General features: G+C 43.8%; 1 protein-coding gene across 1 annotated transcript in view; it reads right to left on the reverse strand.

Moving 5' to 3' along the window:
* Window positions 1–24,309, reverse strand: part of LOC145351646 (E3 ubiquitin-protein ligase RNF130-like) — a 62,029-nt gene extending 37,720 nt beyond the window's left edge. Inside the window, exon 1 of the mRNA XM_080201206.1 lies at window positions 23,802–24,309. Coding sequence (XP_080057332.1) covers window positions 23,802–24,309 — 508 coding nt within the window. The remainder of the gene's footprint in view (window positions 1–23,801) is intronic.
* Between the last annotated feature and the right edge of the window lie 1,328 nt (window positions 24,310–25,637).

A 25,637-nucleotide genomic window follows, 5' to 3' on the forward strand; every position in this document is an offset into this window, starting at 1 on the left:
GACCCTTACCCGAAGATCCCTCTCTCCACTCACATTGTCTGTACCTTTATGACTTGATTACCTGTAAAGACTCACATTCCAACCATTATTTTGTAAATTGAGTTTGTGTCTTTATATGCCGTTTGTGAACAGAACTCCCACTCACCTGAAGAAGGAGCAGCACTCCAAAAGCTTGTGGCTTGTGCTACCAAATAAACCTGTTGGACTTTAACCTGGCGTTGTGAGACTTCTTACTGTGCTTACTCCAGTTCAACCCCAGCATCCCCACATCATGGCTGTTCTCTTTAGAGCAGAGGAGTTAAAATGAAATCTAACAGAAATGTTCAAAATCTTGCATGGCTTTAATAGAGCAAATAAGAAGAAAATGTTTCAGTGGTAGGAAAGTTGGTAACCAAAGAATACAGATTAAAGGTAATTGGCAAAAGAACAGAAGACATGAGGGAAGTAAAATTACATACAGTTATGGTGATCTGGGATGCACTGTATGAAACAGCAGTGGAAATTGACTCACCAATAACCTTTCATAGAATCCTTACAGTGCAGAAGGCGGCTATTTAGCCCATCAAGTCTACACTGACCACAATTCCACCCAGACCCTATTCCGTAACCCCACATATTTAATCTACTAATCCCCTGACATGGGGGTCAATTTAGCATGGTCAATCAACCTAACCTGCACATCTCTGGACTGTGGGAGGAAACCAGAGCACCCAGATGAAACTCATGCAGACACAGGGAAAATGTGCAAACTCCACACAGACAGTGACCTGACATCAGAATTGAACCTGACACTGTGAGGCAACAGTGATTAAATACTTAAAGACAAACTTTGCATTGCCAAGGGGAAAAAGTCAGTTTGCAGGTGATCAAGAAGGCAAATGGAATGTTGGCCTTTATCGCGAGGGGGTTGGAGTATAAAAACAGGGAGGTCTTGCTGCAATTGTACAAGGTACTGGGGAGGCCGCAACTAGAGTACTGTGTGCAATGGTCGCCTTATTTGCGAAAGGCTATATTGGCCTTGGAGGGAGTGCAGAGAAGGTTCACCAGGTTGATACCGGAGATGAGGGGGTTAGTTTATGAGGAGAGATTGAGTAGATTGGGCCTGTACTCGGAGTTTAGAAGGCTGAGGGGCGATCTTATAAAGACATAAGAGATAATGAAGGGGGCTAGACAGGGTAGAGGCAGAGAGATTACTTCCACTTAGAAAGGAAACAAGAACTAGAGGGCACAGCCTCAAAGTAAGGGGAAGTCAGTTTAGAACACAGTTGAGGAGGAACTTCTTCTCTCAGAGGGTAGTGAATCTTTGGAATTCTCTGCCCATTGAAGCAGTGGAGGCTACCTCGTTAAATGTTTTTAAGTCACAGGTAGATAGATGTCTGATCAATAAGGAAATTAAGGGTTATGGGGATCAGATGTGTAAGTGGAACTGAACCACTTCCAGATCAGCCATGATCTTACTGAATGACGGGGCAGGCTTGAGGGGCTAGATGGCCTATTCCTGCTCCTATTTCTTATGTTCTTATGAAAGAGAGAAGGGATTGCGATTAATTGGCTAGCTCTTTCAAAGACTTGGCATAAGTATGGTGCACCAAATTATCTCCTTCTGTTCTTTATTAGACAACAATTCTAGATCACCTATTTACCTTCTAGATAAAGAAGGATTATGGCACAGGAAACTGGGAAGAAAAATACTACTCAATGGATCTTTTAAACACTTTCAGATATACATGAAGTGCTATAGTCTGTTCAATTTTTTAGTCTTTTTGCATTGATAGATATTTTCAGATCCACTAACTCTGAAATGGCTTCAATTCTATTTACCACAAACATTTCAATATTGAATTTGCCACTGTCAAAATGATCTATAGATACCAAAATGCCAATTTCTTTGGCAAATGTGCAATCAGTTCATTCTATTTCCCATTTGTCTCTGATTATACACCAACTGAGATCAATCATAAGTTCAGATCTCCAATAGTGTATTCAAAAATTCAATGAGCCTATTTTAAAAGATTAAAGCATCACTTATTGGGCAGCACAGTAGTTCAGTGGATTGGGTGGCAAGGTAGCACAGTGGTTAGCACTGCTGCTTCACAGCTCCAGGGTCCTGGGTTTGATTCCTGGTTTTGGTCACTGTCTGTGTGGAGTTTGCACATTCGCCTCGTGCTTCTGCGAGGGTTTCCTCTGTTTACTCCGATTTCCTCCCACGGTCCAAAGATGTGCAGGTTAGGTTGATTGGCCACGCTAAAAAAATTGCTCCTTAGTGTCCTCAGATGCGTGGGTTAGAGGGATTAGCGGGTAAACATGTAGGGATATGGGGATAGGGCCTGGGTGGGACTGTGGTTGATGCAGACTCGATGGGCCAGATGGCCACTTTCTGCACTGTACAGATTCTATTCTATTACTGAACGTTCATTTGTTATGTGCCCAATGCAGCAATAGAAACATTAAGAGGTGGAATATTTTAATATTGAAGAATGCAAATATTTAGTCAAATTCTTTACATAATGAATTTTATCATCTAATCCACACTTCCCATGCCTTCCCATACCACTCCTCTAATGCCAACTCAGTCACATGCCATCTCTCCCTCACATACTATCCTCATCCTTCCTATGTCACATTTTATACATCATCCTATATATGCTGATATTAGCAGGAATCCCACTTGGTGCAGACGCAGTCAGAGATTTTGGACGTCATCCCAGCATTTATAAAACCAGTGTTCCAGCTCCTACCCCCACACTTCCCATGCCCCACCCATAACCCATGCCATCTCAGACCAGCGTATGCCCCTCTACCCACCCTCCATGATAATTTAAAGTCTGTGCCAACTTAGTTCCAACTCTTGCTCCCCAACCACACTTTGCCCTTACATCCTCCATGCTAATTAACCCAGTATCTACCACAGGTAGGGCTCAGGAACGACGCTGAGATGAAATGAAAGTCAGTTCGAAGTGTCTACTGAAGATAGCTTTTATCAAAACACGCTCCTTCATAAAAACCATTCGATACGCTTACATTTTTTTCAACTACATAACCCCTGATAAAAACAAGCATTTAAGCACTTAATCCCCAATAAACAAACATTTGTATTTATAGCCCTTCAAAGATGTCAGTCATGCAGCACAAGTGCTATAATCAGTTCTGAGGCTGATGTTAACTGACAGTGAGCAAGTGCTGAGTTTTTTAAATTCCAGGATTTGTAAAAAAATATTTTAAGACCAGCTTGACAGTTCCATGAATTTGATAGTTACAGCGAGACTTAAATGTCTTAACAACTACACAGTTCCCTAGATAGCTTGACAATTTCAATGAATTTACCCACTTTTTCCACACATTCGTGTCTACAATAATCGCAAAGGGCACTTGACTTCTTCCAAAGGGCACCTGAGCTCTGCCAAGATGTCTTTGGACCTATCCAAAAATGTCCCTTACCTCTCCAGAGAAGGTTGGAAGCTTTAAGCCTTCTGAAAGATCAAATCCCACAAGTTTTGTTTTAGACATCCCAATTTGAAACTTGATCTGCTTGAAGGCCTCTGCTCCTGGATATGCAAAGTACCATCTAGACTCCAAAAAGATAAAATCAGCAGATGCCTGGGAACACCACCACCTGGAAGTTCACCTCCAAGTCACTTGCTATCCTGACTTGAAAATATATTCTTGTTCTTTCACTGTTGCTGGGTAAAAATCCTGGAACTCCTTCCCTAAAAGCACAATGGGTGTTACCTACACTTTAGGAAGTGCAGCAGTTCAAGCCAGCAGCTCACCATCACCTTCTCAAGGGCAACATGGGATGGGCAATAAATGCTGACCTTGCCTGTGACATCCACATACTGTACATTAATAAAAATAAATAGCTTCCCCTTCTCCCCTCCCCCCCACCCCACCCCATCCTTCCCAGTGAAAATGGTGGGTGTTGAGATTTCAGGACGAGTCTTTTGAAGACAGGTCTCCGGTATCATTTTGGCTAAGCCAATGACACTCCCCTTGTTTACAAAAATTCAGGCCAAACTTACCTTGGCTGGAGGTCTTTTGAGGAACTGAGGAGACAGCATGGGAAGAATGGTTGATGTCCTTGCTGATAGGTTTGTGGTGTTGGTGAAGAAAAGACAATAGCAGAAAGTAAGAGGAGCCTAACAACAGAGTTTCCCTGGCTGAGGGTTTGACTGGGAGAGGCATAGAATGACTTTGTAATGCTAGTGAAGTATAAAACTAGGGATGGATATGGCAAAAGAAAAAGAAGTTGAATGGGAGATTGGATAGAGATGATTTGAGAGGAATGAAAGGAATTGAATGAAGTACTGTTGCAAGAAAGATACTGATTTCACCACCAAGGTTTGATTGGTCTCTGCTAGTATGAATATAACATACCCATTTATATAGTGCTTTATCATGTAAAAAAAAGCAGTCAGCTGCGCATATTGAAAATTTTATAAGAACAGAAATTTTGGAAACACTTTGCTAGTTCAGTTCTATGGGTGCTGACAAAGGTTCATTAAATGGAAATGTTAACCTTTTCTCACTCTCCACAGATACTGCCTGACCTGCTGTGTATTTCCACCTCTTTCTGTTTCATCTCTTTAAAAATGAATTACCTTTGAAATATAGACAATCCACAGAAAAGAATAATGCCTATTAATAAAATAATGAACATAAGGGCAGGGCCACACTATCGATTACAATCGTTCAATCAAACTGCCATCCTCAATTATAATCTACAGTATAACTGCAATATCATTTCTGTAATTTTAGTAGTTTGTAATGATAATGTAAATAAATTCTGGTTCCAAGTAATCACTGGTCTCTGCTGAACCTGTTGACTTCAGCCCAGATAGGGGAGTTACATTTCCTATCAGCAAACAATTCCAACGAATTGCAAAATAAAAGTCGGCATAAGTTTCCTATTGCCAAACCTCAACATTACCCAGTGACCCCAGATGGAGACTGCATCCAGAGTAGGGCTTGGCTGTGATGATTATGACAGCTGAATTCTTGAACACATCACTATTCTTAAGCTTACATGTAAACAATAGATGAAATATTCACATTAGCATATTCTGGCATGAATTGGCAGCCTAGGATTAGATCAGGAGAAGATAGGACATAGGACTTAGAACCAAGAGTACAGCATTCATCCCTACGATCTTCAATAAGATCATGATTGATTTGTTTGTGGTCTCAACTCTACTTTGTGGTCTTCCCCTTATAACCATCGACACCAAGGAGAAGGGAAAATTATTTGAAGTCATCAGAAAAAGTGAATTGTGACATGTTATTTCATGTTGCCTCTTACTTTGTGGCTGATTTTTTTTTCAGAACACCTTATATATACAGAACTCAAGATGTTGCTGAACTTCCCGTCAAATCCATTTCACCCTCTTGTTTATCAAGAATCAAACTACTTTTGCTTTGAAAACATTCAATGATTCTGCTTCCACTCTCTTTTGGGGAAAGGAGTTCAAAAGGCTCACTATCCTCTAGAAAAAATACTCTTCTCATCTCCATTTTAAATGGGTGAACCTTATTTTTTAAACAGTAACCCCTAGTTCTAGATTCTTCCACAAGAGCAAATATCCACCCTGTCAAGATCCCTTAGAATCTTGTACGTTTCAATTAAGATGCCTCTTACTCTTCTAAACTCCAGCGAATACAAGCCTAGACTATCCAATGTTTCTTCATTCTTGGGGCTCGTTTAGTAAACATTCTCTGAATTGCTTCTAATGCATGTACATCCTTCCTTAGGAAAGGAGATCAATATTATAAACAGTACTCCAGAAGCGCTCTCCATTTTGTTTGGTTAAAAATTCAAACTGAAAATTACCATTAAGTGGTGAAGTTTAAAGTAACATTGTTTTTTCTTCCTTCTGAGGTTCCATAAATGTGTTGGTCAATTGTGAACACAGTAGCCATTATAAGGATGCTCAGCTGTGTGATATGTTAGCCCTTGTAGCAAATAACTACCCTAAACCAAGATAATGTCAAAAACGCATAAAGTATTTGGTTGTTATTAAGAACATAAGAACATAAGAAATAGGAGCAGGAGTAGGCCATCTGGCTCTTCGAGCCTGCCCCGCCATTCAATAAGATCATGGCTGATCTCTGTCGTTTAAAACAAAATAAATAGGCTCAGGATGCAACATTTTTTTTTGCAAAGAACACAGAAATATGGTGGCAAAGACCACCATAAGGGAATGAAAAACAAATGATGGAGGCAATATAGTTCTTAGCTCTGATGGAGGCAACATAGTTCATTTTGTAGGAAATCTTTAACTGTACACTTACTGCTCCAATTATTTAGGTTGTTGTGAATTGCTTACCATTATAAGAAAATAGTTTCAGTTTTTTAAAATTCATATGAGGTACGAGCATCACTGGCAAGGCCAACATTCATTGTCTATCTCTAACAACTGAGTGGTTGCTAGATCACTTCAGAGGACAGTTAATAATAGAACACTTTGATGAGGTACTAAGTACCCTAGAGGAAGCTTATACTTCTGGGCAATTATTGTGTAAACCTTATCTGTGAACTTCGGAGAGGAATTCCCCAGCAGTTCGTTAGGACGCCCCATCCAACCCAATACTGGAGAGTTTGATGTTACGACTAAGTTTCCTAAGCCCAATTAATTAAATGGTTTTAGAATGGACATGATCAACAGTAGTGGAGTTACTTCCTCACATTTATGCAAACAATACCATGACAAGAAGAGGGTAGGGAATTGTAACAGAGGAAAAAATCCAAGTCATAAATAAAAAGTTTAACAAAGACGTCACAGACCATTTCCAGAGCAATCAGGATCAAAGGCAAAATATTACAAATAAATTGTGTGGATATCTATGCTTATAAACCTTGTGAAATAATTTAAAGCAAATTATATCAAAGCAATATATTCACTGACTTCTTCAAGAAGATGCCCCAACCTCCAAAATATCCAAAAGTTTTCATACAAGATGAAGGTGCTCAAAATGCATTGCTCTCATCTCAACTATGATATTCCTATGTGCGGATACTCCTCTATTCCAGTTCCATGATATTTAAAAGGCAACTTCCCAACTTCACAGCTGGCGCCTGCTGCAGATCTATATCTTGCCACCATTTGTCTATTGAGAAGTTTCCTAACTTTACAGCAGTAGCCTGGACTGCAATCAGGAAGAAAGTACACGCTCTCTCCTAATATTCAGCTCCAGACAGAGAAACAATTTGTAGTTGTACAAGTAAGTATATGTATCATACCAATGAATCAATGGTATGCTCAAAATATGAAATGCATTCAAACTTGAGATGTACAAAGAAAACAATTAGTAAGTGGGAAGAGATGTGGATTGCAGCACTAATTATAAATTATTCAACTCAAATTCTGAACAATCCTACTCCAACCAAGCTGCAAAAGAATCAACCGCTCCCATGCATTTATATGATGAACATGATCTCTTCATTCGATCAATGAGTCAAACCATTTTGGTACAAAGTACTGAAATATATGATTAGAGACATCCCAAAGATCTATGATCTGACATTCTGCCTTTTAGGATTACCACCGACAAAGAGAGTAGAGCTAAATTCACTATTTTATTTTTTACTCACTTATGGAATGTGGACGTCACTGGCAAGTCAGCATTTATTGCCCATCCTTTGTTACCCTTGCGAAGGTGGTGGCGAGTTGCCTTCTTGAACCGCTGCAGTCCCCAAGATGTAGGTACAATGTGCTGTTGGGAGGAAGTTCCAGCATTTTTACGCAACAACAGCGAAAGAACAAGGATTAATTTCCAAGTCAGGATGACAAGTGGTTTGGAGGGGAACTTCCAGCTGGTGATATTTCCAGGTATCTGCCGCTCTTGTACTTCTAGAATCTAGATAGTAGCAGTCATGAGTTTGGAAGGTGCTACCAAAGGAGCCTTGTTGAGTTGCTGCTGTGCACCTTGTAGGTGGTACAGACTGCTGCTATTATGCGTTCCTGGTGTAGGGATTGAATGTTTTGTGGAAGGGGGCTTTTTCCTGGATGTGTCAAGCTTGAGTGTTGTTGGAACTGTACCTATCCAGGCAAGTGGACAGCATTCCAACACATTCCTGACTTGTGCCTTGTATACTGTGGGCAAGTTTTGGGGAGTCATGTGACGATTTACTCACCACCGGGTTCCTAGCCTCAACAAATAGTCCCAGCAAGTCGATGATCCTGAGAATAGTCTCCCAAGTACACAACACGTTGGAAGCAACTTGCACAAAATTGAGAAATGTAAATGAAAAAAAAAACGAGAATGTGTCTTTTCTATTTAATTATGCAAAACACCAAATAAGATTACATTGGTTATAAATAACATTAGCTTTTACGCGTGTTTACATTTAATTTCAACACAGTACTGTAAACATAAAGTTAAGTCAAAGTAGGTTTATTGTTTCCTTGTACATATTGACCCAAATGTCCTATCAGGCCACTGTAATAATGACTAATAAACACTTGACTACTAGAATCAGCTTCTCAATTTAAGAGCTGTCAGTTATCTTTTATGTGCAATAAAACATTCAGCCAATTTCAAAGCTGAAAAATGCTGAAAAAAATGGAGCTGAAATGGAAAGAAATCAGTTAAATGGGGCAGAAATGGGCTGAAACAGTGTGTCCTGTTGGATCCTGGAAATATTTATTCAGTATCACAAGTCTGCTGATATTAATACTGCAATGAAGTTGATGTAAAAATCCCCTAGAGTAGAAATGGATTATTCACAGTTAGAGGACGACGAGGTTGTAGGCCGTGAAGGGAAGAGCTTTAGAGGAGTTGAGGCCATGTATAGTCTTGAAATTATTTATTTAGCTATTTGAAAATCACAACATGTAAAAATGCATGGCACGTTTCTTCTACATGCATTGATTTTTCATTCATTCTTTCACAATATATGGGCTGAGCCAGCATTTATCTCTATTTGTCCTCAAGAAAATGGTAGTGAGCCTCCTTCTCAAACTTCTTCAGCGCTGTTAGGAGGGGAGTTCAAGAATTCTGATGCAGCAACTGAAGGAATGGCAAAATAGATCCAAGTCAGAATGGTGAATGACTTTAAAGGTGGTGTTCCAAGCATCTGCCGTTTGATCCTGCTAGGCAATGGTTATCTCGGATTTGGAAGATTCCGAAGGAACCTGGGTGAGTTGATGCAGTTCACCTTTTGATTTATTACTGCCACATGTATAGGGATACAGTGAAAAGTATTGTTTCTTGTGTGGTACACAGACAAAACACACCATTCATAGAGTACATATGGGAGAAGGAAAGGAGAGGGTGCAGAATGCAGTGTTGGAGTTACAGATAGGGTGTAAAGAAAGATCAGCTTAATATATGGTAAGTCCATTCAAAAGTCTGATGGTAGCAGGGAAGTTGTTGTTCTTGAGTCAATTTGTCCATGTTCTCAGATTTTTGTATCTTTTCCCCAACAAAAGAAGGGAGAAGAGAATATAAGTGGGGTGTGTGGGGTCCTTGATTATGCTGGCTGCTTTTCTGAGGCAGTGGGAAGTGTAGATGAAGTTAATAGATAGGAAGCTGGTTTGCATGATGGGCCAGGCTACGTTCACAACTCTTTGTAGTTTCCTGAGGTCTTGGTCAGAGCAAGAACCATACCAAGCTATGACATCCGGAAAGGATGCTTTCTATGGTGCATCTGTAAAAATTGGTGCATCATAGCAGACATGCCAAATTTCCTTAGCCCCCTGGTGGGCTCTCTTAACTATAGCGTTAGTGTAGAGGGACCAGGCCAGGTTGTTGGTGATCTGGACATCTCAGAACTTGAAGCTCTCAACCATTTCCACTTCACCATTGATGAGACAGAGGCACGTCCTTCACTACGCTTCCTGAAGTTGATGACTACCTTCTTCATTTTACTGAAACTGAGGGTGAGATTATTGTTGTTGTTGTTGTTGCTGTTGTTGTTACACCATTTCACCAGATTCCCAATCTCTTTCCTGTACTCCATCACATCACTGTGTGAGACAAAGTCTTGGAAAGATTTTTTTTTAAAGAGTGGGGGTTTGCCTGAAGAGGGAGAAACACGTCCAAATGGCTGAAATAACTTATTTAGGCTACTGAATATATGGGAAGAGGTTACATCCATAAGAAGATAATGTAAAGGCCAAAGAAGCATCAACTCCAAGGAATGCCATTGAGTTGAAATCCTTCCTGCGATTACCCAAACTTCGATTCCATGCTGGCTCCCTTGTGTAGCTTGCTATAAAAATACCAGAAATAGTCCAGGCACATTGCTGGAAAGATGGGATGGAGAAGCCTATCATGTATGCTTCTGGGACCCCTTTAGACACAGAGCAGAGGTATTCTCAGGTTGCGAAAGAAAGGTTGGCTATTGTGTCTGGTGTGAAAAAGTTCCTATGTGTCTATGGTAGAATTTTTTTATATAGTTACAGACTATAAACCTTATTGGGCCTTTTCAAAGAGGACAAGGTATTAAGGACCAGATCAGAAACTCCAAGGTACCTTATGAAGTTAGAACATAAGAACATAAGAAATAGGAGCAGGAGTAGGCCATCTAGCCCTTCGAGCCTGCCCCGCCATTCAATAAGATCATGGCTGATCTGTTGTGGCTCAGTTCCACTTTCCCGCCCTCTCCCCATAACCCTTAATCCCCTCTCTTAACAAAAACCCATCAACCCGCTTCTTAAAAATATTTAGCGAGGCAGCCTCCGCCACTTCAACGGGCAGAGAATTCCAGAGATTCACCACCCTTTGAGTGAAGAAGTTCCTCCTCAACTCCGTTCTAAACCGCCCCCCCTTTATCTTGAGGCTGTGCCCCCTAGTCCTACTGTCCTTTCTGAGTGGGAAGAGTCTCTCCACCTCTATCCTATCCATCCCATTCATCATCTTATACGTCTCAATGAGATCTCCCCTCATTCTTCTAAACTCTAGCGAGTACAAGCCTAGTTTATTCAGCCTCTCCTCATAGCTCAACCCCCTCAACTCCGGTATCAGCCTAGTAAACCTCCTCTGACCTCCCTCCAGGGCCAAAATATCCTTGTGCAGGTGCGGCGCCCAAAACTGCACACAGTTTAAAGCACTTTGTTCTTTGTAGAACTGTTTAAAGCATTTATTTATTGTATTTACTGCTTTAAGAATTCTGAGGGAGTGGTTAGCAGGCAGTTGTGGGCCATCAGATTTAAATCAGCGCCAGGTTTAAAAGGAGGCCTGGCGTAGACAGCGGGCAGCGTCTGAGCGGGCAGCGGAGTGAGAGGGAAGCAGAGTGAGCTACTAGGGCTTAATATCAAAAAGGGCTGGAGGGAAAAAAGGCCAGGTGAGTTCGTTTGAAAAACAAAAAAAACAAAAAAAAAACAAAAAATTTTTTCAAAACTACTACAGTAAATAATGGAGGGGCATGTGATGTGTGGTTTCTGTATGATGTGGGAACTGGTGGACCCTAGGGTTCATCCCAGTGACCATGTCTGCAGTAAGTGCAGGTTGCTGGAGGAGCTCCAGTTCAGGGTAAATGAGCTGGCCTCTGAGCTACAGACACTGAGGCTCATCAAGGGGAGAGAGGGTGCCATTGTCAATGAGGTGCAAGTGACATCCACCCCCCCTAGACTGGCTAACTCTAAGGGTCAGGGACAAGAGGGGGCTACTGGGAAGAGGAAGGGGGGTGAGGAGCGGAGGCCTCAGCCTCTTAATCTGCATAACAGGTTTGAGGTTCTTGCTTCCAAGTTGGACGAGAACGAGGCAGGTGAGGTTGGTGAGCAAGCTGCACAGGGTACAGTGCTGCAGCAGGACATAGGCAAAGAGAAAAGGAAAAGGAACGTAGTAGTTATTGGGGATAGTGGGGTGAAGGGTATTGACACTGTCCTTTGTCACAATGACAAAGTGCACAGAAGGGTGTGTTGTCTGCCTGGTGCTAGGGTACGGGATGTCGCAGCTGGGCTGCAGAGGAACCTGGAGTGGGAGGGTGAGAATCCGGTCATTGTGGTACATGTGGGTGCCGGCGACGTAAGCAAAATGCAGACTGAGGATCTGGGGAGGGAGTATGAAAAGCTTGGAATGGAATTAAAAAGTAGAACCGACAAGGTGGTTATCTCTGGGCTACTGCCTGAACCGTGTGCAGATGGGCGTAGGGTTGACAGGATTAAGGAAGTGAATGGGTGGCTCAGGGATTGGTGTGGGAGGAATGGGTTTGAATTTATGGGGCATTGGCACCAGTATTGGGGTAGGTGGGACCTGTTCGGGAGGGATGGGGTTGGTCTGAATCGTGCTGGGACCAGAGTGCTGGCGAATCGAGTAAAGAGGACTGTAGGCAGGGCTTTAAACTAATTATGGGGGGGGAGGGTGTGAGGGTAGGTGACCTTACGAGGTCTAAAGTTAAGGAGAGTGTACATGTAAGGGAAGAGGCCGAGGATGTCCCAATAATAGAGGGAGTAGGGGGCGTGAGTATAGTTGGTGGCGTTGCGGCAAATAGGGTCCAGGTGAAGGCTGGGATGAAAGCACTTTATCTGAATGCACGAAGCATTCGGAATAAAGTGGATGAGCTGATGGCGCAGATCGACACAAATGGATACGATCTGGTGGCCATTACAGAGACGTGGCTGCAGGGTGACAGGGACTGGGAGCTAAATGTACAGGGCTATCAAGTGTTTAGGAAGGATAGACAGGAGGGAAAAGGGGGGGGCGTAGCTCTGCTGATTAAGGATAGCATCACGGTGGTAGCAAGGGATGATATTGGAGCCAAGGAGCAGAGGGTGGAATCGTTGTGGGTGGAGATTAGGAACAGCAAAGGGAGGAAGACGCTGGTGGGTGTCGTCTATAGGCCCCCGAATAATGATCTGGAGATGGGGCGGGCTGTTAACGCGCAAATAAGTGCGGCGTGCAGGAATGGGACGGCCGTAGTTATGGGGGATTTCAATCTGCATATTGATTGGTCGACCCATGTTGGACGTGGGGGGCTCGAGGAAGAGTTCTTGGAATGCTGCCGGGATAGTTTCCTCGAACAGTGTGTGTTGGAGCCGACGAGGGAGCGAGCTATCTTGGATCTGGTGCTATGTAATGAAGCGGGTAGAATTAGGGACCTTGTGGTGAAGGATCCTCTTGGGGAGAGTGATCATTGTATGGTGGAGTTTCTGGTGCAGATGGAGGAGGAGAAAGTGGGTTCCCGGACACGCGTCCTTTGTTTGAATAGAGGGAAATACGGTAGGATGAGAGAAGAATTGGCGAATGTGGACTGGGAGAGTGCGTTGGAGGGAGGGTCTGTTAAGGAGCAGTGGAGGATCTTTAAGGAGATCTTTCTTGGTGCTCAACGGAAATTTATTCCGATGGTCAAAAAGGATAGTAGGAGGAGAGGTAATAAGCCGTGGATAACAAAGGAGGTGAAGGAAAGTGTTAAACTAAAAGCGGAGGAATTTAGAGTAGCTAAGAGTAGTGGGCGAGAAGAGGATTGGGAGAGGTTTAAATGTCAACAAAGATTGACAAAGAAGTTGATAAGGAAGGGTAGGAGAAACTATGAAGCTGGGCTAGCGCTTAATATAAAAAAGGATAGCAAGAGTTTTTATAAATATATAAAAAGAAAGAGGCTGGCTAGGGTGAATGTTGGTCCTTTAGAGGATGAGAAAGGGGACCTAGTGGTAGGGGATGGGGATATGGCTAAGGTATTGAATAACTTTTTTGTTTCTGTCTTCACGGAGGAGGACGTGAATAATTTGCCGGGTGTTAGCGATAGAAAGGTGGTAGGACTGGAGGGTCTTAATGACATTACTGTTACTAGAAAGGCGGTGCTCGACAGACTGGAGGGGCTGATTGTGGACAAGTCCCCAGGACCGGATGGAATGCATCCGAGGGTTCTGAAAGAAATGGCGGAGGTGATAGTGGATGCCTTGGTGGTTATTTTCCAAACGTCACTGGATTCCGGGGAAGTGCCGGATGATTGGAAAACGGCTAATGTTACGCCGTTGTTGAAGAAGGGTGCCAGGCAAAAGGCGGGGAATTATAGGCCGGTTAGTTTAACGTCTGTGGTAGGTAAAATGTTAGAATCTGTCATTAAGGAGGAAATTGCGAGGCATCTTGAAGGGAATTGCTTGATAGAGCAGACGCAGCACGGTTTCATTAAAGGGAAGTCGTGTCTGACAAATTTACTGGAGTTCTATGAGGATGTGTCTAGGGCGGTGGATAGAGGAGAGCCGGTGGATGTGGTCTTTCTAGATTTTCAGAAAGTGTTTGACAAAGTGCCTCACAAGAGGTTATTGCAGAAGGTCGAGGGACATGGAGTTGGGGGTAGGGTGATAGCGTGGATAGAGGATTGGTTGTCAAATAGGAGGCAGAGAGTGGGGGTCAACGGGTGCTATTCGGATTGGCGGATGGTGACTAGTGGAGTGCCCCAGGGGTCGGTGCTGGGGCCTCAGCTTTTTACCATTTATATAGATGATCTGGAGGAGGGAACCGAGTGTAGAGTGTCGAAATTTGCTGATGACACCAAGATTGGGGGAACGGCAAATTGTGCGGAGGGTGTGGAGAGTCTGCAGAAGGATCTAGATAGGCTGGGCGAATGGGCCAGGAAATGGCAAATGGAATTTAATGTTGGCAAGTGTGAGGTGGTCCACTTTGGTAGGAAAAATGGTAGGAAGGACTATTACTTACGAGGCGAAAAACTGCAGCAGGCGACGGTGCAGAGGGACCTTGTGCATGAGTCGCAAAAACCCAGCTTGCAGGTGCAGCAGGTGGTCAGGAAGGCGAATGGGATGCTGGCCTTCATAGCGAAGGGGATTGAATATAAAAGTAGGGAGGTCTTGCTGCAGCTGTATAGGGCATTGGTGAGGCCGCAACTGGAGTACTGTGTGCATTTTTGGGCGCCGCACCTGCGCAAAGATATTTTGGCCTTGGAGGGAGTGCAGAGGAGGTTTACTAGGCTGATACCGGAGTTGAGGGGGTTGAGCTATGAGGAGAGGCTGAATAAACTAGGCTTGTACTCGTTAGAGTTTAGAAGAATGAGAGGAGATCTCATTGAGACGTATAAGATGATGAATGGGATGGATAGGATAGAGGTGGAAAGACTCTTCCCGCTCAAAAAAGACAATAGGACTAGGGGGCACAGCCTCAAGATAAAAGGGGGGCGGTTTAGAACGGAGTTGAGGAGGAACTTCTTCACTCAAAGGGTGGTGAATCTCTGGAATTCTCTGCCCGTTGAAGTGGTGGAGGCTGCCTCGCTAAATATTTTTAAGACGCGGGTTGATGGGTTTTTGATAGGAGAGGGGATTAAGGGTTATGGGGAGAGGGCGGGAAAGTGGAACTGAGCAGCGACAGATCAGCCATGATCTTATTGAATGGCGGGGCAGGCTCGAAGGGCTGGATGGCCTACTCCTGCTCCTATTTCTTATGTTCTTATGTACTCCAGCTGCGGCCTCACCAATGCCCTATACAGCTGCAGCAAGACCTCCCTACTTTTATATTCAATCCCCCTCGCTATGAAGGCCAGCATCCCATTCGCCTTCCTGACCACCTGCTGCACCTGCAAGCTGGGTTTTTGCGACTCATGCACAAGGACCCCGAGGTCCCTCTGCACCGTCGCCTGCTGCAGTTTTTCGCCACGTAAGTAATAGTCCTTCCTACCATTCTTCCTACCAAAGTGGACCACCTCACACTTGCCAACATTAAGGTAGCCTGGACCCTAGCTTTTACATTTGATTTTGGCATTAGGGTGAGCATTGGATTATTACTGAAGTATTATTCCAGTGACCCACTAGGAGGTTTTTTCCAAAAAACAAACTTTGACACAGTTAAAATGTAACAAAAAGAATTAGCATAATTTTTACCAATTAAAATACTTAAAACATGACAAAGTATAATTCTTAACAGAATTGCTATTGTTCCAATTTAGCAGTATCCCCCACTGACATGAATCCCTTCTTTAGAACCAGTTAGCAGGGCAAACCGAAGATGCTTACATAAGTACTAGGTTTAGTACTAGGTACCGCATGGTAGGTTGTTGCATAAGGTTAAATCTCAGGATCCAGGGTGAGGTATCTAAATGGATACAAAATTGGCTTCTTGCCAGAAGCCAGAGGGGTGGTTGTTGAAGATTGTTTTTCAAACTGGAGGCCTGTGACCAGCGTTGTGCCTCAGGGATTAGTGCTAGCTCTTTTTTTTGTCATTTATATTAATGATTTGGATGAGAATATAGGAGCAAGATTGGTGGTGTAGTGGACAGTGAAGAAAGTTGTCTCCAAATGCAACAAGATCTTGATCAACTGGGCCAGTGGACTGAGGAATGGCAGATGGAGTTTAATTTAGATAAATGCCAGGTGATAAACGCATTTTGGTAGACTGAACCAGGGCAGGAATTACTCAGTTAACGGTAGGGCATTGGGGAGAGTTCTAGAACAAAGAGATCTAGGGGTACATGTTCATAGCTCCTTGCAAATAGAGTCACAGGTGGAGAAAGTGGCGAAGGCGGCATTCAACATGCTTTGTTTCATCAGTCAGAACATTGAATACAGGAGTTAGGATGTCTTGAAGTTGTATAATACATTAGCAAGGCCAAACTTGTTTACAGTTCTGGTCACCCTATTATAGAAAGGATATTATTAAATGAGAAAAAATGCAGAAAAGATTTACTAGGGTGCTGCCCAGATTTGATGGTTTGAATTATAAAGGAGGCTGGATAGACTGGGATTTTTTTCCCTCTGGAGCGTAGAAGGCTGAGCAGTGATCTTATAAATAATGAGAGATCAGCTTGATAGTCAATATATCTTTTCCCAAAGGTAGGGGAGTCTAAAACAAGAGGGCGTAGCTTTAAGGTGAGAGGGAAGAGATACAGAAGTGTCCGGAGGGGCAATACTTTTCACACAGAGGGCGGTGAGTGTCTGGAACAACTTGCCAGATGTAGTAGTGGAGGCGGGTACAATTTTGTCTTTTAAAAAGCATTTAGACAGTTACATGGGTACAGAGGAATATGGGCCAAATGCGGGAAATTGGGATTAGCTTAGGGGTTTAAACAAAAAAGGGCGGCATGGACAATTAGGCTAAAGGACCTGTTTCCAAATTGTAAACCTCTATGATGCTATTTCCAGCCTTTTAACACTTCTGAAGTTATCCAGGAAGACCCCCTACTTTCTCATTCTAATGCAGCAACTTACAAAGAAAGCTCCACCCCCAAACAGTAGAATCGCAGACAGAAAAGGCTTATTTCTTGGTAGATTCCAGTCTTCACTTCAGACAGAACAAGAGATACAGAGAAAGCAACTCCTCTCTAAAATATCCCAAACTAGACTGTTTTGAGCTGTGAAGATGCTGGTGCTGAACTGGGGTGGGCACAGTAAGAAGTCTCATAACCCCATGTTAAAGACTAACAAGTTTATTTGGAATCACAAGCTTTTGGAGCACTGCTCCTTGCTCAGGACTTTAACCTGGTGTTGAGACCTCTTGCTGAGCTGTGAAAGTCTAGTTGCACCCAGTCACATGACCCCATTTGTCAATTATCCAAATCAAGCTGCCGTCTGTAATATCCCAGGGAAAAGCACAAATCAACAGCACCCTGTATTAATTCAGATCAAAAATATTGCAATTAAGATCAATTATATTGCTACAGTACAATATAGTGCTTCTAGATCCAGACGAAACAGCTCCAATAAAATGGAAGGGGCTAGTAAAAAGCATTCAGCACAGAAACATGACTAAAACACATTTCTTAAAGGCACAGTATCATCACAAAGGCAATTCCCCTATCACCTCTGCTTGATAGAGCGCTGGATCTTGTTATTGGCGACCTATAACCATCTTGTAGAACACCGCCCTGAAATCTGGATAGCCAATGCTGATGAACTGAGTTGCCTCCCTTTGCTCACAAGCCTGGCTCCTTTACCAGCACTGGAAGAAGTTGCGAAGACTCTAAATTTTTTGGAGACTTTGCCAGTATCTGCAAGGCAGATTAAGGCTGGACTTAAAACGATCAAACTTTATTTAAAATAAGGCACATGATCCTACACAGAGGAGTCCAAGGACCACCCTCTGAAGAAATGAAACCCTTATTAAGGAAGGTGAACTTAATGTCAAGGATGGGATCATTCTTTGGGGTCCCTGAGCATTTGTTCCGTAACCAGGACAATGTCCAACGTCCAATGACGTAATGGTCACCCTTGGAGTATTAGAAATGAAAATGCTGGCTCAGAGTTCAGTCTGGTGGCCCAGTCTTGGATCTGACATAAGTCATCTGGCTTCACCAAGTCTAATTTCAAGAAAATCAAAAACTTCCTCCTTCAGCTTCTCTGCACTCTTGGGAGTGGCCTGGCAGGCCACAGGTGTGTGTACATGTGGACTTTGCAGGGTCCTTTATGGGTTCCATGTTTTGTAATCATGATAGATGTACACTCGAAATGGCTGGAGGAGTACTACATGGGATCCACGACCTCAGGCTTGGATTGAGAAATTATGACAAAACTTCAGAACTCATGGAATGCCGGAAATCTAGAGGTAAAATTTCAGCTCCTGCCTTGTCACAAGAATCATAGCAGGCAAGACTGAAAATTTGACGGACCAATTAAAGGACCGTTGACTTTGGGCAGAAATTTCCGATCTTGGGGTGTATGCGGTCAGAAAATCCTGCCCCTGGTTTTCAATAACGACATCGGCTTTTCTAGCAGCAATTTCCAGAACTTTGTGCTCTCTAATGGTATCTGAAACATCTGAAAAAGTACCATATCACACAGTGTCAAATGGGTTGGCAGAATGGGTGGTTCAAACCATCAAAAATGGCATGAGGAAAAAACTGGCAACATCCATGGAGACCAAAACTGCAGAATCTTTGTTCAATTATAGGACCACACCTCACAGAACAAGTATTGCCCCACTGTTGATGGGATGATGGCATTGACCAGATTAAGCCTACTATTCTTAAACTTGGTGGGAAGGGTGGAGTCCCCAACAAGGAAACCAAAGAAACCATGATTCGGCAAGGATAGAAAGGACTTATGCAACGGGTGATCTCGCTCATGAGAGAAACTTCAAGGATGATCCCAATCAAGTCCCTGCTATCATGATGTAGGAAATGGGGCCAGTATCTTACAAGATCAAAGTTCAGGGTAAAATCTTAAAAGAAACACTTGAACTATCTCAGAGCCAGGGAATCGATGCCTGTGCAATCCTCACTACTGACCATAGGTGTGCCAGCTCTAACTGACTCCATGTGAGCCTCTTTGGTTAGAGAAGGTCGGGACTTGGAAATGGAGGCTGAACAATCACGCCCCTGGGCTGAAGGAACCCACAATCGATAACACAGCAAATCCTTCCAGAAACGAAGATTTTAATTTGATTTATTATTGTTCCATGAATCAGTACAGCAAGAAGTATTTTTTTTGTGCACTATACAGATAAAGTTCATAGAGAAGGGAGAGAGTGCAGAATGTAGTGTTACAGTCATAGCAAGGGTGTAGAGAAAGATCAATTTGATGCGACGTAGTCCATTCAAAAGTCTGATGGCAGCAGGGAAGGAGCTGCTCTCAAGTCAGCTGGTACGTGACCTTGGGCTTTTGTACCTTCTTCCCGATGGAAGAAGGTGGAAAACAGAATGTCTGGGATGCATGGGGTCCTTAATTACGCTGGCTGTTTTTCTGAGGCAGATGGAAGTGTAGACAGAGTCAATAGATGGGAGGCTGGTTTGCATGATGAATTGGGCTACATTCACGATCTTTTGTAGTTTCTTGAAGTCTTGGGCAGAGCAGGAGCCATGCCAAACCGTGATACAACCAGAAAGAATGCTTTCTATGGTGCATCTGTAAATTGGTGAGAGCCGTAGCTCACGTTAAATTTTCTTCATCTTCTGATTAAGTAGAGGCGTCTGTAGGCTTTCTTAACTATTGTGTCGGCATGGAGGGACCAGGACAGGTTGTTGACGATCTGGACACTTAAAAACTTGAAGCTCTCGACCATTTCTAATTTATCCCTATTGATTAGACAGGGGCACGTTCTCCACTACGCTTCCTGAAATCAATGACTATCTCCATCATTTCGTTGACAGAGGGAGAAATTATTGTTGTCTCACGAGTTTCAGACTCTATCTCATTCCTGTGCTCTGTTTTGTCATTGTCTGAGATCCAACCCACTATGGTAGTGTCATCAGCAAATCTGAAAATTTAGTTGGAGAGAATTTGGCCACACAGTCATAGGTTTACAAGGAATATAGTAGGGGGCTGTGGACACAGCTCAGTGGGGCACCAGTGTTGAGGATGATTGTGGAAGAGGTATTGATGCCTATCCTTACTGATTGTGGTCGTGGGCTAGGAAGTTCAGGATCCAGTCGCAGAAGGAGACTTGAGGCCCAGGCTATGGAGTTTGGAGGTGAGTTTCAGAGGAATAAGGGTGCTGAAGGCTGAGCTATAGTCAATAAATAGAAGTCTGACATAAATGTCTTTGTTATCTAGGCGTTCCAGGGTTGAGTGCAGGACCAAGGAGATGGCAACTGTTGTGGACTGGCTGCAGTGGTAGGCGAACTGATTTCGAACGGATGGAATTGATTTGCGCCATGACTAACTTTTTGAAGCACTTCATAACGATGGATGTCAGAGTCACTGGATGATAATCATTAAGGGACATTGTTTGGCTTTTCTTTAGTACTGGGATAATGGTCATCTTCTTGAAGCAGATAGGGTCCTCAGCATGTTGTGAAGAGTTTAAAGGTGTCTGCGAATGCCTCGGCCAGCTGATCCACGCAGCTCTAAGTGCTTGCCCGGGTACCCCATCTGGGCCAGTCGCTTTCTGTGGATTGACCTTTGAGAAGGTCTGACACCTACATCTCCTTAGATGCAGGTTCATCTGAGGCTTCCAGTGTGGAGGGCAGGTCCCCTATTTGGTTTCCGCTGCCCGACCCACCTCAGTCTTCAATGGACCTCAGACTGATCGCTAAGTAGTGGTAAGTGCCTTCTTGCAGTGGGGATGTTGGGGGAGACTCGAACCTAAGGGAGGAGGGATGTTATGATGGGGAACAATGATTGATCTCCCCAGATCTTTGTGGGATACAAGCCTCCTTATTGAGCAGCTTGGTCAATGAGAAGGAGACAGTAGGGGCTTATAAAGCTGTTGCTCACCCGAGATTGGAGTTGTAGGTCCGGAGGTACAGACTAGCTGTAAGCCATAAGTGCAGCCCTTTCTCTTTGATAGGCAATAAAGGGTACTTGGTGATGGAAAACTGGCATAGGCTGAATTCCTACAATACTTTTGGTACATTTTAAATGGTACCAAGGGTATGAGGAGAAAGCAGGAATATGGCATTGAGATAGAGGATCACCCATGATCACATTGAATGGTAAGAAGTCTCACAACACCAGGTTTAAGTCCAACAGGTTTATTTGGCAGCACAGAGCTTCGAGCTTCCTCTTCAGGTGAGTGAGTACTTGTGTTCACAAACAGGGCATAAAAAGACACAAACATATTGAATGGCAGAGCATGCTCAAAGGACCAAATGGTCTACTCCTACTTTCTGTGATGGTTTCAACAATACAGGGTTGTTGCAGCTTACATATACTGCAGGCTCTCTTTCAGAAAACCATTTTGGGGCTGTAACAAATAATGGCATTTAGTTTCCAGTCAAAACATGCCGGAATGCTAAGTTAACTCCAGTCACGAACATTTACTTGCAAGGATAAAAAGTTCACATAGATAATGTTTCCTGTGGGTATTGTCAATGATATTTGCAGACTAGATTTAACGTATAAATACATAAAGTGTGTCAGATTTGCATTTCATAATTGCATGGAAACTAAACTTAGGGAGAAATTTATGTGAAACAACTTCTTAATTAAAATGGGCTCCACAGAATAAAAACCCAAATAATGGTTCTTAATCTTGCTGTTCCTCAGGACGATATATTTTCCCGTTCACTCCAGCCTCCAATCAAACCCAGGTAGTTCGGTGAAAGCAGGACAACTGCAGTAAACCTAATATCCAGTTCAAACATCTGAGCTGGTATGACTGTGACATCAATTAAGAAGCCAGTTAACGCTTGATAAATGTTCAAAAATGTAAAGATAACACAGAATTTAGCATAGATATGGATAAGGAAGGTACAGTGTTTCATTATTTGTGTGTGTAGTCTTTCTATTGTCACTGCATATTAGAGATTCCTAACACTGTCACATACAAAATACACATAAATTACCTTCCTCTGTAATGTTGATAAGCAGTGCTACCCACAAGCACATTCAATGCAACTGTGCCAAAAGCATTTCCTCCCAACTGGACTGACAGAAATACTATCAATGTATTCCTCTTTCTGATCTAATGAAAGGACAATGGTTTCTGAAAGTCATTCCAAATGCTACACATCCCTCGGTGCAATTCATACATTAAGATTTATTTATATGTGGAGTGCATGAAATACAATCGTGACATGGGAGGTTAATTTTCACAATCATATGGATGGCACTTTGCCAGCAGATCATCAGTGATAACAGGTTTATTTTTTACTAAACAGAGGTTGTCTTCTGTCACCACCAAGTTCTGCAGACTTGTAAATAAATCAGTGATAAGCTTGAAAAACAAACATCACACTAATACCATTAACACCATATGTTTTACCTTTAACAAAATGCCATATAATTCATACAATTCTATTGACACTGCCATTGTGGATCAGGTCACATATTCTTAAAGACAGGTTAGACATGGTTACTAAATCAGAATGGAAATTAGATAAGTCACAGCCATCATGATCCATTTTATTCACAGTGAATAGTTTGCAGCTTCAGTGCAGGCCATGACACACAATTTGCCCACCCACTATCTGGTTCTAGCTATAATTTATATGCAGCAATTTGGCCAATGCTTGTCTTTCTTGGAAAGATAGTGCCTTTGGAACATCGGAATTACTAGTAAAAAAAGACTCAAGATACACCTAGTTTGTCTTTGACGATTCAGATAATCACATGGTATAACAGAAACACCGTTGTTGACTGATCATATCGATCAATCTCTGTCAAGAAACCTACTGCAATTCCAGGCAGGATGCCAATGGTGGAAAGCTTTAGGAACCACAGGTCCAAAGTCATCTGATCCTGCAAAGCACAATATACTCACCACGTTATGTCTTGCTCATATTACAGCCCAAAATATTATTTTCAGAAAGAAATGTAACGTGTGATAACCATAAAAAGACTTGCATTTCTATAGCATCTGTCCTGTCCTCAAGATGTTCTAAAGTGTTTACAGCCAAGAAAGTACCTTTTGAACTACAGTCAATTGGAATTAGGAAATGCAATAACAAGTTTCCAAAAACAGAGATTTATTAAAACCAGATAAATATTGATCTAGTCCAGAAGGAATTCCACTGGTCTTCTTCAAAGTAGCATATTTTTAATGTCATCTCGGGAGAGTAAATGGATCTCAGTTAACGTTTCATCAGCACCTCCAATAGGGCATGCTCCCTCCATACTGCATGGGCTATTAGCCTGGATTTACATTTGTGCTCAACTCTCTCACAAGCAGGACTCGAACTCTCAAACCTCCATTCAGAGGAGAGAGTGCTACCAACTGAGCCATGGTGCCCATTGTATTTTGATGACGTTTGCTGGTTTATTAATACAGGTAGACTTATTCCAGGGCTGTTATCAAATCTTTGAAAGAAGTTACACTTTCTCCAACAGACCAGTTAAATCTCCCGACCAGTTAAATCTCCCTACTGGACCAATTCCCCCTCTTTGCTATGTTGTTATCTTCGCTCTCCCAGCTGGAGTATTCCCTCTCTGCTGGTTCAGTCCCTCATCCGTGTTGATCAGATGCTGGGTGCAGGCACCATCCACTCTCCCCACACACACACACACACACCCTCCCCTGATTCCGCCCGCCCTCTGCTTTACCTTTGTGGGTCATGGTCTTCGGCTTCTCGTCCGTCACGTTGTGATAAATGACCACAGCCGACGCCTTGTGCGCGACAGCCCGCAGGATCTTCTGTTTGAAGGTGCAGTTGCCCCGTTTCAGCAGCGCGATCCAGCGGCGAGTGTCGGGCGGCACGGCGAAGCGGGTGCGGGGGTCGCAGCCCTGTAGGTTACGTTGGGTGCCGGGCACCCAGGCGGGCACCAGCACGGTGCCGCTTTCCACACTTTCCTTGGGGGATTCCCGGCTGTAGCGACCGTCCTCGCCCCGGCCCGGCACTGGGACCCGCTGCCCACTGACCCGATCCACGTACGACACCTTCACCACGGCGTCCACCAGCTCGTCGTTGACGCTGTCATCATCCGGCGGCTCGGTCTGGGCCCGGCCCCCGGCGGGCAACAGTAAGAGCAGCAGCAGCAACAAGTAGGCGGCGGAGTAGGCGGCGAGGAGCAAGGGTGGCGGCGGTGGCCCCGCGCGAGACGCCCGCTTCATCCTCGAGCACGCGTCCAACCGCCGCTGATCTCTTCCCTCAAGTAGCGAAAAACGGTCTTTTCTCGCTCCTTCAACTAAAGGCGGCACCACTTCACCTCAGCTTTTTTGCCTCCACCTCCAATGGGACATTTTCGATGAACCGAAGCGAAGGGTCCCGATCCGTTTTTCTTTCCCGCCGCGTGTCCGTTAAAAACATCCGCCTCAGGTTTTGACAGCCGAGCCGCCGGCGGCAAGGGCGCATGCGCAGGATAGACACGTCGACCCCCCCTCCAGCTGAGCATGCGCAGCTCAGCCTCGCCCCCGCCTCCTTCCACCCGAGCATGCGCGCAGGCCAGCCTCGCCCCGCCTGCCCTCGGCCCCTCCCCACTTCCATCTGTTGGAGCATGCGCGCAGCTCAGCCTCGCCTTATCCTTTCTATCAGAGCATGCGCAGCCCAGCCTCGCCCCACCTGCCGAGCACGCGTCCGGAGGCCCCGCCCTCCCTTGGAGCAGGTGAGCTGGGTGCCCACGGACTGTGCAGGTGTTCCCTGAGATCTGAACAAGCAGCAACAACAACAACAACATGCATTCATGTAGTGCCTTTAATAACAACTTATAATTATACAACACCTTTATCACAATATCATCACAACGTAAGAACTAGGAGCAGGAGTAGGCCATTTGGCCCCGCGAGCCTGCTCTGCCGTTCAATAAGATCATGGCTGATATTTTAATGCACTCAGCTCCACTTACCCACATGCTCACAATAACCGTTGATTCCTTTACTGTTCAAAAATTTACCTAATTTTGCATTAAAAACATTCAACAAGGTAGCCTTCACTGGGAATGTTTTTAAGGTGTAGATTTTTGAACAGTAAAGGATGTACCAAGGCACTTCACCGGAACACTATGAAACATAATTTGACATCTGCAACCTTAAAAGGAGATATTAGGTCAAATGACCAAAATCTTGGTCAAAAGTTTTCAAAAGAAGAACGTATTTATTATAATTTTTATTTATTAGTGCCGCAAGTAGGCTTATATTAACTGCGATGAAGATACTGTGAAAATCCCTCAGTCACCACACTCCAGCACCTGTTCGGTTATACTGAGAGAGAATTTAGCATGGCCAAATCACCTAACTAGCATATCCTACAGACTGTGGGAGGAAACAAGAGCACCAGGAGGAAACCCATGCAGGAATGGGGAGAACGTGCAAATTCTGCACAGACGGTGACCCAAGACCAGAACTGAACCCGGATCCCTGGCACTGAGAGGCTGTGGTGCTAACCACTGTGCCACCGTGCCTCCCACATGTCCTAAGCCAGAGTTTCCTAAAGGAGGAGAGAG

The sequence above is a fragment of the Carcharhinus amblyrhynchos genome, chromosome 13, assembly GCF_965287045.1.
Source record: "Carcharhinus amblyrhynchos chromosome 13, sCarAmb.v2.hapA, whole genome shotgun sequence".
Classification (NCBI taxonomy): Eukaryota; Metazoa; Chordata; class Chondrichthyes; order Carcharhiniformes; family Carcharhinidae; genus Carcharhinus; species Carcharhinus amblyrhynchos.